This window comes from Chelonia mydas, chromosome 28, assembly GCF_015237465.2.
Source record: "Chelonia mydas isolate rCheMyd1 chromosome 28, rCheMyd1.pri.v2, whole genome shotgun sequence".
In the NCBI taxonomy this organism is placed as follows: Eukaryota; Metazoa; Chordata; order Testudines; family Cheloniidae; genus Chelonia; species Chelonia mydas.
The window spans coordinates 188,906-205,497 of record NC_051268.2 but is presented as its reverse complement, the minus strand read 5'-3'; the positions used below and the strand labels follow the sequence as shown (position 1 = coordinate 205,497).

Genomic DNA, 16,592 nt, shown 5'->3' with positions numbered 1-16,592 from the left:
CACATAACACTCAAGGAAACACACAAGATGACACACACACAACACGTCACACAACACACAAAGCGGCATACAACACGACAAAAATCACACACAACACATGACACCGACACACAAACACAGAACACGACACACACAACCTCACGACACACAAAAGGCACACAACACAGCACACAACACAGCACACACACAACACAACACACAATATCACACACAAAACATTACACAGAACACACAACACCGACACACACACCTCACGACAAACAAAATGGCACACAACACAACACACACACACAACATGACACAACATCACACACAACACCGACAAACACAAACAACACAAATCACACATGGCACACAGAGCACTTCACACGTCGTGCGTCGCATTTACTTCACATGTAGCACGTAGCACATCACGCACAACACGTCACACTTTGCACAGGCACACACACAAAACGTCACGCACGTGCACGCACACACAGCACGTCACACACACACAGAACACCACACACAACCCGTCTCACACAGGCACGTTGAACACGACACACAACCCATCTCACACAGAGACAAACAATACGACACACACACACGCTAGATGACACAACACACGGAAAAGACGACACACACACTCCACACAACACTCGAGACACACAACACACACCACACAACACACAACACGTCTCACACACACAACACATCACACACACAACACACAACACATCTCACACACGACACTACACACGACCAGTTTCACAAAGACACACAACACAACACACGAGACACACACACAACAGAACACACAAAAGGGCACACAAGACAACACACACACAACACAACTCACAAAACATCCCACACACACACCGACACACACACACAACACGCCACACAACATGCCACACACACAACATATGACACCGAAACACACACAGAGACACACAACACGCCACACACACACACCACACACAACACGACACACAACATCACACGACACACAAAATGGCACACAACACAATACACACATGACACAAATAACATCACACGCAAAACACACAACACACCACACGTACACACAACACATCACATACCCACAGGACACGACACATGACACACGACACACAAAATGGCACAACACATCACACACACAAAACAACACAACACACAGAGACACACACACAACGACCCACAACACACAGCATGTCACATACACACCACACGACACACAACACCGCGTGTGACCGGCGGGGCGGGGCGGGGGGGTCTGTATGGGCGGGGGGGTCGGTGCGGGCCTGGCCCGAGAGTTCGGCAGCGCCCCAGGGCAGGCTGGGAGATGTAGTTCCTGACGCACCTCAGGCCGGAAATGACGTTCCCCAACCGACGGGCGGAGGCCGTTAACGCTGCGCGTGAGGGCGCTCCGCTCGCTGATTGGCGGAGAGGCCCAGGGGGCAGCCGCGCGGACAGAGACTCCCGGAGCCAGGGGTGGGGGAGGGGCAGAGGGTGTGAAGGGGGGGTCAGGCGGGGGGTGGGGATGATGTGAAGGGGGGGGTCGGGGGGGGATGGAAAACTGTAGCCGTGATTCTCTCTCAGCACATGAGGAGCGAGGGGGGCGGGAGCAGGTTCGATCCCCGCCGCAATGATCCGTTTCAAAGGAGTCCGGCCTCCTCCTGCCTGAGCCACGTTTCTGGTCTCGCTGAGACGCGTGTTAATCCGGAGTCGCTGCAAGGCAGACCAGGGAGTGACTCCAGATTAACATGGGGGGCAGATACGCTCAGGGTGTGTCCCTGTGGGGAGGGGATTTCAGGTGTTGCGAAGGGGGGAAAGTTACTCACTTTCTCTCCATCTCTTTCCCTGCCTCAGGATATTGGGGTTGAGCTTCCTGGTTCAGACGCTGCTGCCTCGATTGTGATCTGGGAGCCCAGGCTGAGCAGCTGCGGCTCCCCCAGCGGGATCGGGGCTGGGGAGTGACCGTGAGTAAAGCGTCCTCTGTGCCCAGCCAAGGTGAGGATTTTCTCCAGCTGTAATTAGCCCCATGGGGCAACCCAAGGCTCTGCCCACTCCAGCGTCTGAGCCAGAGACTCCAGGTGATTGATCGAGACCTCAGGGAACGGGCATGAAAGTGACTCTGCACAAACAGCCCCTCCTCACCCCATGTCTCTCCTCCCTTCAGCAATTGCAGGAGCCGATCCAGCCATAGGAGAGCGAACCCCCAGCATTGGCTGCCAGCCAGAGACAGGGGAAGGGAGACACAAGGAGAAAAAGGAGAGAGAGAGAGACTGAAAAGGGCAATGGGAGAAATAATTGGGGAGAGAGATTCCCAGATTTCTGACCGGCCCACGCACGCTTATTGCCGCATCCCTGGGCAGATTCACTTTGCTACGAACAAGATGAGGTGCAGGGGGAGGAAAAGCCAGCTCCTGACTCTCCCTGTATCCCCTGCTGTAGGAGTGTGCTGCCCTGGGGACAATGTCAGGGGGAATCCCCCAATGTCACTCCTTTTATTCTGCTCTTCTCTCCCATTCGGTTCCCAGACTTTGTTACTGGGAGGGTTTCAGAATGTCTCGGTGGTTTAGTGCTAGTGGGAGGGGCTGGTTAGTGCTGTAATCAAGTGGCCAGACGTTTCCCCAGCATAGAATCGTAGAACTGTGGGGCTGGAATGAACCACGAGAGGGCATCTAGACCAGCCCCCGGCACTACGGTGTTTGTCCAACCTGTCCTTAAAAACCTCTAATGATGGGGATTCCACCACCTCTCTTGCTAGTCTATTCCAGTGCTTTATTAGGTTTTTTCACAATTGAGTCATGTGGTTGACTCAGATTCAATTTGTGATCCACTCTAACCCCCGATCGTTTTCAGTAGTACTACCTCGTAACCAGCTATTTCCCGCTTTGTAGTTGTGCATTTGGTTTTCCTTCCCTAAGTCTAGTACTTTGCACTCGTCTTTATTGAATTTCATCTCATTCCTTCAGCCCACTTCTCCAATTTGTAAATGTTACCTTGAATTCTAATCCTGTCCTCCAATGTGCTTGCAACCCCTTGCAACTGCTATTATCTGCGTATTTAGACAGCATGCTCTCCAGTCCATTATCCAAGTAATTAGTGAAAATATTGAATATATCAGATCCAGGACTGGCCCCTGGGCACCCCATTGTATACATCCTCTCAGTTGGACAGTGAACCACTAATGATTCCTGTCTGAGTACAGCCTTTCAACATTTTCACCCATTTTATAGCACTTGCATGTACACCAGATTTCCCTAGTTCACGGTGAGAATGTCATGGGGGCCTGTGTCAAAAGCCTGACTAAAATCAAGATATGTCCTATCTACAGTGTCCCCTGGATCTATAAGTCCAGTACCCCTGTGAAAGTAGGAAATTAGATTGACTTGGCATTATTTGTTTTTGCAAATCCATGCTGGCTATTACTTATCCCCTTACTGGCCTCTAGTTGCTTACAAATTGATGGTTTAATAATTTGTTCATTCCAGGTATCTAAGTAAGACTTGGCTTTATTCCCCAGTCCTCTTTGTTCCCCTTTTAAAAGATCAGTACTCTGTTTGCCCTTCTCCAGTCTTCACTGTTCTCCAGGCGTTCTCAAAGATAATTGCTAATGGTTCTGAGATTGCTTCAGCTAATTACTTGAGCGCCCTAAGATGAATTTTATGGCTGACTTTAACATATCTAACATGTGTAACTCTTCCACAGCAATTTGTCCATGATTCAAATTTTTGTAGGATTCCTTTTTATTGTCTGGTCATGAAAGAGCTCCTAACGGAGCCATATTCGCAGTTTACTATTCTTTCTGTCTTTCCTTCCCATTGGGATAGTTTGCTGTTTCTCAGAGACAGCATTAACGGAGCAACGGCCAGCTCTCCTGAGCTTTAGTCTCCTTAGAATCTTATTCCCGTGGGACTTCACTGTGACAGGTTTGGGTCCTTTGGGGTGTCACCTGATGTGCTGGGGTGCCACTGAGGCAGCCTATTCTACCAGCCTCGGTGCCCTTTACCTGGCTGGGTTAGGCTCACAAGCCTGTTCCAGCCAAGCACACGGGCAGGGCCCTGCTCAGCTGCACAGAAAGAAAGAGATCCGCTCTGGAAATACTCAGCCTTAGGGACTTGCCCTAGCACTCTGGTGCCCACTCCCTTTAAGTGGTACAGACTCAAAGGATTTTATGAAATTTGCCCCCTCCCTCAATGTCGAGGGATATATGCACAACTTCTTGCCTCCCACAGGTAGAAATTATATAAACTGGGTTAAATTATAAACAAGAAATAAGTTTATTAACTACAAAAGGTGAATATAAGAGTTAACAGACAGAACAAATCAGATTACTGACTGAATAAAGCAAAATACGCAAGCTAAGCTTAATATACTTAAAAAACAGGTTACACAATGTAATTTCCCGAAATGTTATTTTAGGCAGGTTGCAATGTTTCTGTGTTTCAGAGTTCCAGTTATATTTCTTTTCAGACTGGACCCGTCTCAGTCTGGACTTCCCCCCGCCCAGGCCTTCTCTTCAGGTGGCTTTAGCAGTCTTTCTTCTTGGGTAGACAGGCCTTGGAGAGGAGTCGTTTTATTTGCCTACCTCCCCAGCCTTAAATAGGATTTACATAAGGTGGGAATCCTTTGTTTCCCAAACTTGATCCCCCTTCCCTTCCAGTGGAAAGTTACAAGAAGTCCCAGGTAATGTTGAGTATCCGGTGACAAGACCACCTGACTCTGTAGTATCACAGCGTCCAGGAGTCAGTGGCAGTATGGAGCCTTTTCACAGTCCATTGTTCTTGCTGATGGTCCATCCGCCCTGTCTGGCTTTTCCATTGTTGTACCTGAAGTGTGAGCAGTGGGCGTCACCCAAAGTAGCATAGTTGAAATACAGATACATAGTCAGTATTCCCAACTTCAGATATAGAAATGATACGTGCACACAAATTGGATAATCGTAGTCAGTAAATTATAACCTTTCCAATGATATCTTACAAGACCCATCTTGCACAGAGTACATCTCGGTTATCTCCTATTCATTTCATAAGCATATTTTCATAAAGAATATGGAGGGAAATGTCACACTCACATACCAGTTTTCACAGTTTGTTGAAGTCTGCTTTTTTGAAGTCCGTTGTCCTTATTTTCCTGCTCTAACACCTTCCTTCTCTTAGAATCACAAAATCATCATTTCATGAACACTTTCGCCCATATAGATTCATAGATATTACGGTCAGAAGGGACCATTATGATCATCTAGTCTGACCTCCTGCACAGTGCAGGCCACAGAATCTCACCCACGCACTCCTGCAATACACCTCTCACCTATGTCTGAGCTATTGAAGTCCTCAAATCATGCTTTAAAGACTTCAAAGTGCAGAGAATCCTCCAGCAAGTGACGCGTGCCCCATGCTACAGAGGAAGGTGAAAAACCCCTAGGGCCTCTTCCAATTTGCCCTGGAGGAAAATTCCTTCCTGACCCCAAATATGGAGATCAGCTGAACCTTGAGCATGTGGGCAAGATTCAGCAGCCAGATACCTTCCATTTCCTAACTAACTCCCACCTGTTAGTCAGAATCAACCCTAAAATGCCCATCCCCCTGGTTACTGCTTCCATCTTCTGAAGTAAGCAGATGTCCCCAATAAATTCTGAGAACTTATTGGACACTTTGTGTTTGTTTGAATTCCTTTTCTAACAAGTGTCTTGGTAGTTAAAGTCCCATGTCTTTCCCCCATCCCCCCCATTACTAATTGTGTTTTGAATATTTCTCTTATTTGCATGACAGAGTCGAGAACATCAGTCTGCAGGGAAAGAGCCGGGGGGAATTGTGATGTGACGTTACTGTCCTGTTCTGACACGTCCCCTTCTTGCCCTGACAAGCTGCAACGTTACATCCCATCCTTCCAGGGACCAGGGAAGGGAAATGGCTGCCGTGGGGCCAGTTCAGGTAGGGATTATCGGGGAGTTACTGGTGGGTTCCCGTTGGCAGGAGAAGGGCAGTAAAGACATAGGAGGTGGGTGCTTCTGTGGGTGGTTGGCAGGTGGGAGGAGGCAGGAAATACACAGGCTGGAGAAAGGGAGGGGGACAGGGTGTGAAAAACTTGCTGGGATTTGTTTACGGTGGGGCCTAGATTCTAGCAACAGACTCATGGGGTTTGTGGGTGGAAATTCCCTAATTTGTCAAGCAGGAAATACCCCCCTGGACTGGGCTGGGGAAATGTACCAGACTCCAATACTGGAGTCTGAACTTAATAGCCAGAGGGCAACCCTCAGTGAGGCCCAGGGAAGACACCCCATCCCTTTCCATCCAACTGCTGGCACGGGGACGGGAGTTGGGATTCCTACCAGGGTGCTGGCTGTCCCTGGACTCTCCTGGGGGCTCTATCTCTTGTATTCACTTCTGGCTGGTAGGTGAGTGTTGACTGTGAAGACCGCGGCCATCTCTGTCTGCCTCTCTCTCTTTCTCCCCTCACCCTGATGTCTCCTGGCTGCTCTGATGGAGAGGGGGGTCGGATCGTGCCTGCCGGCCTCCCAGAGCTTCCATGTGACTGGCCCTCCTCCCCTGTGAACGGTGGGGTTGTCACTGGGCAGCAGGTGCAGAGTGGGGGGCTCTTGCTCTTTCAGGGGCCGGTGACTTTCGAGGAGGTGGCTGTGTATTTCACTGAGGAAGAGTGGGCTCTGCTGGACCCCGCTCAGAGAGCCCTCTACGGAGACGTCATGCGGGAGAATTATGAGAATGTGACCTCGCTGGGTAAGGATTCCTGTCCCCTCGGTTCTTAGAAGGAGAAATGAAGAGTTAAGGTTCACATTGCACCCTCAGTTTTTCCCTGTTTCAGCAACCCCCTGACAGGCCAATAACACACAGACTAGCACTCGAGCCTCCCCGCTACAGAACACTTTGGGAGCAGAGCACAGGCGCAGGACAGCACAAACGCTAACACCGTCTCTTTGCTAAGGCAAAACTTGGGATTCGGTCCGATGTAGGGAACGGAAGCTGCCTACCCCTGGCCTGCACTCAGACACTGAGCCTACTGCGCACAATCCATCTCAGACTTCCATAATGTCACCAACCCTTTACCCTTCCAATGAGGATTCCTTCCGAGTCGTTGCCTTCACTTACCCCTTACTGAGCCCCGGAGACCCCTAGCATGTACGGCACCAGCCTGCTGACAATCCTTGTGGCAAGAACATGCCCTTGTGCGCCTTTATTGACGCTGCCTACGCCACTCAGCACTGAAATGAGGAATACCTGTTCCTTACAGTTTCACGTGCACCTCTATTCATGGCACAGCTCTGCCCAGCTGCTCCAGCTAGTCCCTCCACCATTCATTTAAAGCTGCAGCTGGCACAGTGCACGCTGCTGGAGTGAATGCGGAGAAATGCTGGTATTCAAATCTGAGGAACGTAAAACACACAATGGCATGTTCTTAGTCCTTCCTTCTGTTGATCAATAAATTTTAAGGCTAGGGGAGACTATTAGGTCATCTAGTCTGACCTCCTGTGTAATACAGGCCATGGAGTTTCATCCAGTTACCATTGTAGTGCGCTGAATTCCTTGTGTTTGACGAAAACATCTTCCAGAAAGGCATCCTGTCCTGACTTGAAGACTTCAAGAGACGGAAAATTTACCCCTTCCTTGGGTAGTTTGGTAACCTTGGCGCCACCCTTCCTGACCTATTCCCAGTGATATTTTCCAGCTCCAGGGCTAGGGGGTAGGGGCGGAGTTAAGGTTACATTGCAGGGGTGGTGTGTAGTTTAATTCTTCATTTCCTGGTTTTCAGAGGTTTTATTTTTCACCACCATCCACATGCTGGAAGGGCACGAGGCAGCACTAGGCATCCTTAACTCTGCTTAATGTACTTTATGGGCCTTTAATTTCCTTGGTTTTCTGTTTAATGAACTTTTTTGCCACTGTAACTATGTTGACACTACAGTTTTTGCTGCAATTTATGTCAGGTGGGGATGCAATTTTTGACATCGCTAACTGACAGAGCAATGGGCTCAGAGGTAGTTCCAGCACCTTCGGTGACAAGAGGGTCTCTGTGACCCAACCCATCACAGGGGGGTCTGGTGAAGGGTAGGAAGGGAAGGATTCAGGGAGTCAGAGATTGTAGCACTTCACTGAGGCTGTTTTTGCTGAAGTCTCTAATGACCGGTCCCTAGGCGAAGCTCAGAACCAGCACTCCATCCTCCTCCTCCACCTTGACCTGTCAGCTGTCTGACACCACTGACCGTGGTCGTCTTCTTGAAATCTGATCTTCCCTTATCCTCTCCTGCTTAGGGTTAGGGTAGGGAGAAGTAGAAACTGGCTTGTTCTGCAGCATGGGATCTTTAGGTTGGATATTAGGAAAAACTTTCCTGCTGTGCATATAGATAAGTACAGGAATACCTTACCAAGAGAGGTTGTGGAATCTTGGTCATGGAGGTTTTTAAGAAGAGGTTAGACCGATGGTCTGTGTATACTTGGTCCTGTCTCAGGGCTGGAGGATGAACTAGCTGACATCTTGAGGTCCTTTTACCCCATGTGTTTCTGTGATTTTATGGTTCATTATCCTAGCCCTTCACTTTGACCTTGTCTCCCTCTGGAGAATGGCGGCTTTATTTAGTAGTTTTGTTTTTTTAATGAAAAATATGCATGGGTCAGCTTCCCTCTCAATCTGCTTTGTTAGCCACTGGGTGTGAAGGAGTGAATTCCTCTTCTGGGATGGGGATGTGATTCCTGTTTAAGTAGCATAGGCCTGTCTCCATTTACATGGAAACACTATCAAGGACTATCCACATATGTATGAAGCACACTGGACAATGGAAGTCTCCTGGAGGTTAATGTGTAATGACTGGGTCCAAGGGAAGCAGAACACGGGAACACAACTGCACTGCACTTTGGGACATAGGTACTAGGGTACAAACAGACCGGGCTTAAGTTTGCTGCTATCCAGGGCAAAAAAACAAGGCAACACAGAGAGAGAGAGAGAGAGAGAGAGAGGTTGCAGATTGGTCTGGAGCTCGGTCTCTTAAGCCTGAGCTGCAGTGTCTACACCAGTGGTATGTGTACCCCTGGGGTACGCAGAGGTCTTCCAGAGTTGCTATGGAAAAATCACTAGCTAAGTCAGTACAAAGTAAAATTTCATACAATGACTTGCTTATGCTGATCTATATACTATGCTGTCATAAGAATAAAGGGAAGGGTAACCACCTTTCTGTATACAGTGCTATAAAATCTCTCCTGACCAGAGGCAAAACCCTTTCACCTGTAAAGGGTTGTTAAGCTAAAATAACCTCGCGGGCACCTGATCAAAATGACCACTGAGGAGACAAGATACTTTCAAAGCTGGAAGGGGGGAAACAAAGGGTCTCTCTGTCTGTGTGATGCTTTTGCCGGGAACGGATCAGAAATGCAGTCTCAGAACTTCTGTTAGCTAGTAAGTAATCTAGCTAGAAATGCGTTAGATTTCCTTTTGTTTAATGGCTGGTAAAATAAGCTGTGCTGAATGGAATGTATGTTCCTGTTTTTGTGTCTTTTGTAACTTAAGGTTTTGACTAGAGGGATTCTCTATGTTTTGAATCTCATTACCCTGTAAGGTATTTACTATCCTGATTTTACAGAGGTGATTCTTTTACCTTTTCTTTAATAAAAATTCTTCTTTTAAGAACCTGATTGCTTTTTCATTGTTCTTAAGATCCAAGGGTTTGGGTCTGTGTTCCCCTGTACAAATTGGTGAGGATTTTTATCAAGCCTTCCCCAGGAAAGGGGGTGTAGGGTTTGGGGGGATATTTTGGGGGAAGATGTCTCCAAGTGGGCTCTTTCCCTATTCTTTGTTAACACGCTTGATGGTGGCAGCATAGGGTTCAAGGTCAAGGCAAAGTTTGTACCTTGGGGAAGTTTTTTACCTAAGCTGGTAAGAATAAGCTTAGGGGGTCTTTTATGCAGGTCCCCACATCTGTACCCTAGAGTACAGAGTGGGGAAGGAACCTTGACATATGCACTGAAATGTAAGTACTATATTTATATTTCGATTATTTATTTTATAATTATATGGTAAAAATGAGCAAGTTAGCAATTCATGGTGTGCAATGGCACTTTTGTATTTTTATATCTGATTTTATAAGCAAGTAGTTTTTAAATGAGGTGTAACTTGGTGTAATTTGCAAGACAAATCAGACTCCTGGAAGGGGCACAGTAGTGTGGAAAGCCACCGGTCTACACAGCTATTTTTAATGGGCTAGCACCTACAGTGGAGCACCCACAGGGAGGCACATCTCAAAGAACCATCGTTGATGCACAAGTTGAGTAACTTCTTCTTTTGCTGTTACCTGATCTCACTGGTCATCTTTCCCCTGAGCAGGGTTTCCAGTTTCCAAACCCGATGTCATCTCCCAGCTGATACGAGGGGAAGAGCCGTGGGCCCCAGATCTCTGGGGCTCAGAGGAAAGAGAGATCCTGAGAGGCAGCCGCGTGGGTGAGGGATGATTAAACTTACTCAGTGCTTGAAGGAAACAGCTGGGATTCCCAACAAAGACCTTGTGAGGTCTCTGGGTTCAGGAGGGTCCCCAGCAGGTGTCATATCCTCAGGGCAGATACTGTTCATGGCTCCCTACCCATTCTAACTCCTGGCAGTAGTTCCCTCCCAAAACTCCCTTCTCCCTGGGGAGTGTTTGGATGGGAACTGGATTCAGAATTGATCCTCTCCTCTCGCCCCTTTGGGGAAGAGTTTGGGGAAATTCAGTCCCTGTTTTTTTTCCATCTTCAGCTATTCTCTTGGTTTGTTCCCCGCTTTTCAGTTCTGGTTTCTGAGGTTTTTCTTTCTCTGTCCCAGCAGGTGATGGGATGGTGAGAGAGACCATGGAGCAGAATCCTCAGCAGGAAGAGGAGCAAGTGGAATCGCAGGGGACGTTATTGCAAAGATGCACAGGGAGTGTGTCCAGGAGTTGTGAGCAGGGAAAAGGCTCTCAGGGGCAGCACAGGCCAGAGAAGGGGCAGGGAAACCAGCACAGGCCAGAGAAGGGGCAGACAGTTGGAATACCTGTTAATTATCGGGGAACTCACAAAGGCCTCAAGGAAACCACGTCCCAGCAGAGAATCCTGACGGGAGAGAGAAATAACACGGGCTTTGAGTGTGGGAAAAAGTTCAGGAGGCGCTCACACCTTATTAGCCATCAGAGAATCCACACCAGAGTGAGATGCTGTGAGTGTGGGAAAACCTTCACTCAACACTCACACCTTATTCGCCATCAGAGGATCCACACAGGGGAGAAACCCTATGAATGCTGTGAGTGTGGGAAAAGCTTCGCTCGGAGCTCAGGCCTTATTACACATCAGAGGAGCCACACAAGAGAAAAACCTTATGAATGCTGTGAGTGTGGGAAAACCTTCGCTTGGAGCTCAGGCCTTACTGGGCATCAGAGGATCCACACAGGGGAGAAACCTTATGAATGCTGTGAGTGCGGGAAAACCTTCGCTTGGAGCTCAGGCCTTATTACACATCAGAGGATCCACACAGGGGAGAAACCCTATGAATGCTGTGAGTGCGGGAAAACCTTCACTCGGAGCTCACACCTTATTCGGCATCAGAGAATCCATACAGGAGAGAAACCCTATGTATGCTGTGAGTGCGGGAAAACCTTCGCTCAGAGCTCACACCTTATTCGCCATCAGAGGATCCACACAGGGCAGAAACCTTATGAATGCTGTGAGTGTGGGAAAACCTTCTCTCAGAGCTCAGGCCTTATCGTACATCAGAGGATCCACACAGGAGAGAAACCCTATGAATGCTGTGAGTGCGGGAAAACCTTCGCTGGGAGACCAGAGCTTATTACACATCAGAGGAAGCACACAGGAGAGAAACCCTATAAATGCTGTGAGTGCGGGAAAACCTTTGCTCAGAGCTCAGGCCTTATTACACATCAGAGGATCCACACAGGAGAGAGAACCCGATGAATGCTGTGAGTGCGGGAAATTCTTCCATCACAGCTTTTCTCTTATTTATCACCAGAGAAGCTGCAAGGGAGATAAACACCATGAAAATCTTGTCTAGGGCTCAGAAAAGATGGTTTTTTCTTTTTCCTAATTCCCAAGTAGTGAACTTTAAGGCAGCACTTGTGGCGTCTCAGTTCCTTCAGGTGAGTGCTCTGCTTTTCCCTTTTGCAGCTCACCCTTCCTTGGAATGAAGCCCACAGTGTTTTTCATCAGCTCCTTTGTTCTGTGTCATGGAAGTGTGCGTCCCTCCAACAAGAATGCCCATCAGTCCCAGGTGGGGAAACCAGGAGTGACCTTTACTAGGTATATGGAGGTTAAATCTACCTGGGCTTTGACTCCACTAGGCTTTTCCATGGAGTTAGCTAGATTGAATTAGCGATCCTGATGTAAAAACACAACTATTTTTTCAAGAAAGAAAATAGCCCATGTAGTGGCCAGGGTAACGTAGCAAATTTCCTCACCACTGGACACAACTTCCAGCACTTTTCCTAGTCTAACCAAATTTGGAGCATCATGTTTATACTTTTCCTCCTACTACAAAATGATTGTTAGTCTTCAGGTTCCCCCATTAGGGACAGATTGCCTCATTCCCAGTTGTTCCCACATTGCACTGGGTTCTGCTCAATAGCAATTGGGTTTTGTACCATTTTTCTCAATGTAAATATAACAGAGAAGTTGCAGGGATAGAGGGTGTGACTAAGTGGGGATTTTTCCTTATGTTGTTTGCGAGTCTTGCTGTCAAGCCTATGTGAGTTTTACTGTTTTGCATGAATACTGTGTGTGCTGCAGTTTTCCTGTGTGCTGCACCCATACCTCAGTGGTGGGAATAGGGGTGTATGACTTTGGCTGAGACATCTGGGGCTGGTGAGGTTGTGTGACATTGCAGTCTGTATGCTTTATGGAAATATGCTTATGTATATGACAGAACTGGAATTTGCTTTACACTAAATACCCCTTGTGTGGTGTCATTAGAAAGCTTGTAATCTACAAAGTGTTCATCCTATTTGTTTGCATGTATTATGTATTATCTGGAGGTAGGAGAATAAGCTATAAACTTGTATCACTGACGTAAACATATTAAGTGGAGGCCATTAAGGGTGCTCCAGAAACAATCAGTTGTAAGTGGCCTAAGTTACTTGAAAGCCTTCCTGTGTACGTGTGGGCCAGCCCATGGGGAATGGAGACTAGGGGTCTTACAGTGACATGTGACTGTCACCTGAAAATGAAATCCATCTTAAACCTGGTTCTTTTCCATTTAGAAGGAGGGGTGGGGACCCAGAGAGACAAAAGATTCCTGCCTTGTGCCAAAGCTATAAAAGGGGGTGGAGCAGGACAAAGGGGGCCAGTCATGAGAAATCCCCTGCTTACTACCTGAGATGTCTGCTGGAACTAACACTACCTGGTGAAAGGATTGGGCCCAGACTAGGAAGGAGTCTAATCTGTGAAAGAAGTTTATTGGAACATCTCTGAGGGTGAGATATTACCTGTAATCAATTTCTTAATGTATTAGGCTTAGACTTGCGTGTTTTTGCTTTATTTTGCTGGGTGACTTACTTTGTTCTGTCTGTTATTACTTGAAACCACTTAAATCCTGATTTTTATACTTAACATAATTTTTGTTTATTAATAAACCCAGAGTAAGTGATGAATACCTGGGGGAGCAAACAGCTGTGCATATCTGGGGAAGGGATAGCTCAGTGGTTTGAGCATTGGCCTGCTAAACCCAGGGTTGTGAGTTCAATCCTTGAGGGGGCCATTTAGGGATCTGGGGCAAAAAAAATTGGGGATAGCTCCTGCTTTGAGCAGTGGGTTGGATTATATGATCTCCTGAGGTCCCTTCCAACTCTGATATTCTATGATCTCTCTATCAGTGTTACAGAGGGTGGACAATTTATGAATTTACTCTGTATAAGCTTTATACAGAGTAAAATGGATTTATTTGGGGGTTTGGATCCCATTGGGAACTTGGTGTCTGGGTGCTGGAGACAAGTAAGCTGCTGAGCTGTTTTCACTTAAAGCCTGCAGCGTTTGGGGCGTGGTTCAGACCCTGGGTCTGTGTTGCAGCAGGCTAGCATGTCTGGCTCAACAAGACAGGGTTCTGGAAGTCCCAAGCTGGCAGGTAAAACGGGCTCAGAGGTCATTTCAGCAGATCACATGACAGTCCCAAGGGGGTCTCTGTGACGGAACCTGTGACACGGTGCCCTTCGTAACCTGAGACCCAGGAATGGGGTGCGACCAGGTGACTCTTTGCCCAGGAAGCGAGATAAAGACAAGGAGGAGGAGCAATGGGGCTGTCTGACTTCGGGTCGCTGGAAGCTGGCAGTCTGCTTGGGGGAACTGGAAGAGAGGGAGTCCAGGGCATCTGGCCCACGACTCCCCAAGATGGACTTGGCCGAAAGTCACTGATTTCTGTGCTAACAAGTTCTGTTGTATGCCGTGTTCCTGTCGAATAATAAACCTTCTTTTTACTGGCTGGCTGAGAGTCACTGCGGAGCTGGGGGGCAGGGCCCTCTGGCTTCCCCAGGAGCCCCATCCGGGTGGACTCGCTGCGGGAAGCACACGGTGTGGAAGGGGATGCTGAATACTTCGAGGTCAGACCCAGGAAGATCGAAGTTGTGTAAGCTTCTTGCCCTGGTGACAGTGTGTTGAGAGAGAGGAGACATGCTCCCCACAGAGTCCTGACTTGCTTCATATGGAGTAGTTCCAGAGCATCGCCTGGTGACTCTGTGACTTGGGGGGACGGGGGAAGAGTGTGTGTTTTCAACCTCTGTGACACCTGAAGTGGTGAGTCGGAGGGATTCTCACCTGCCAAATTACCCCAGCAGTGTTTCCTCTTGTTGAGCCATGTAGAATTGATCTTCTCCACTTTCTACAGTTCCACTGCTCAATGTGTCCTATGATTCAGGGTTCTCAGCCCTCTGTTTATGGATCACAGTTTGTTTTCTTTGCTCCTAAAACAGTAATTTAGGGCCTGAGATGGAAGTATCACAGACCTGGATGGAGTAGCAGCCGTGTTAATCTGTGTTCGCAAAAAGAAAAGAAGTACTTGTGGCACCTTAGAGACTAACAAATTTATTCGAGCAGAAGCTTTCGTGAGCTACAGCTCACTTCATCGGATGCATTCAGACCTGGATGGGGAATTTGAATGGATCTGAAATACAGTGAGATCATTTGGAGTTTAAATCCCAGTTTCCAACTGCTGGCAAAGCCTGTTGTAGGACTTTTCCTACTGAGATGGGATTGTTTGCAGATGGGGAGGCTGGCTGGTTGGTTTGTTTTTTGTTTTTTTCAATTATGATGATGCTAGAAGTTTTGTAAATAGTATGACTCAATACTAATGAGTGAAGGAGGTTTGAATGGCTCAGAGGAGAATGCAATGGGAGAATCTCTTGTCCTGATTCTGAGTCGTGTAGCCAATAGGACTAACCTGCTTGCTTGCATAGATATATTTTTTTCGTATACGTTTAAGTATTTGGTTTATTGTAATAGGTTTAGAGATTTATATTAAAGTAAGCTTGGCTGTAACACAAGAGACCTAAAGGCCATATCCTGTATGTTAAGCTTAGGGAAGTTAACACATCTATGTTAAGACCATTTACCCAGAAAAGTAAAGTTAACCTATATCTTGTTACCTAAATAAATAAGTATTTACACACATGTCTATAACCTTCTGTCTAGACCAACAGATAATGAAGAATGGCATAGAGGGGTTTTTTTTAATGTGGTACCCACAGACTTAACAGGTACATCACAAGGAAACTTAACGTGCGTATATATGTGTCATCAATACGCACAAACCTACTAGCCTATGGGGTAAGTATACCCTAACGTTTGTGGGTGAGGAATAAAATTTGGGCATAGGAGGGAGGATTTCCGGCACTTGTGTCCTGTAAAAGAGGTTAGCCACCTCGCTAGAGCACTTCACTCCACTCCACTCTATCATTTTCACTTACTCTGTCTTACACTCACTCTATCTATTCTATCTACAATGGCTACTACTATTGGTAGGCTATACTTGTTCTTCTTAAACTTTAAGTTTCAAGGGAACTAGGCTAAGCTTGGTTTCCCTAAGCTTTTATTCTTAGTTTTGTTTTATTAGGGTTTAAGTTAGTCAAGTAAACCCTAAGTTAGCTCTTAGCATTAGTTTTTCTAAGCTCTGCATCAAGAATTGAGAAACCTGAACTGCAAGGCTGGTCCTGTGTCTCTTACCCCCAGGTTATCAAGGAAGGGTGTGAGTACATTAACCAAAGCTTTGTAGCATATAATACTATATTATCATATGTATCTTTTGAATAGCAGTAATGCAATTGTAACTTTGTAATTCTGGGTATTTTACCATTTACTTACTATTATAAATTTTAATAAAAACTCTTTAAGCCTATATCTGTCTCAGTGTGAGCTTCCTGTCATACCCCCGAGTGTCCTTACTAAATTCCATGAAGCCTCATTTGGAACAAAAACTTTTATCTTCTATTCAAACAAATTGGCAAGCCTAAAACCAATACTGTTAATATTATTAATTAATAAAATAAAAGAACATTAATTTAATTAATTTATTTTATATTAGCATACCCTAAATCAGGCTACAGTCATCATGTTTAACCTGCTCTGGAATTTCTAGTTATATGAAACTGGATGTATCTT

The 16,592-nt window shown here is 46.8% G+C and overlaps 1 protein-coding gene across 6 annotated transcripts; it reads left to right on the top strand.

Annotated features, from left to right (window-relative positions):
• Positions 1–1,324: 1,324 nt before the first annotated feature.
• ZNF3 (zinc finger protein 3) lies at positions 1,325–16,329 on the top strand. 6 transcript variants are annotated; one of them, XM_043537194.1, is made up of 5 exons: positions 1,325–1,473; positions 1,852–2,075; positions 5,760–5,921; positions 10,318–10,431; positions 10,792–16,329. In XM_043537194.1, the coding sequence occupies exons 2-5, from the start codon at positions 2,024–2,026 to the stop codon at positions 11,907–11,909; spliced, it is 1,446 nt and encodes a 481-aa protein (XP_043393129.1). In that variant the 5' UTR covers positions 1,325–1,473; positions 1,852–2,023; the 3' UTR covers positions 11,910–16,329. The 6 variants fall into 6 exon arrangements, with proteins under 6 accessions (XP_043393129.1, XP_043393130.1, XP_043393132.1 ...); XM_043537195.1 differs by adding an exon at positions 6,599–6,725 and having other exon boundaries at positions 1,326–1,473; positions 1,852–5,921; XM_043537197.1 differs by lacking the exon at positions 5,760–5,921 and having other exon boundaries at positions 1,326–1,473; positions 1,852–1,992.
• The last annotated feature ends 263 nt before the right edge of the window (positions 16,330–16,592 follow it).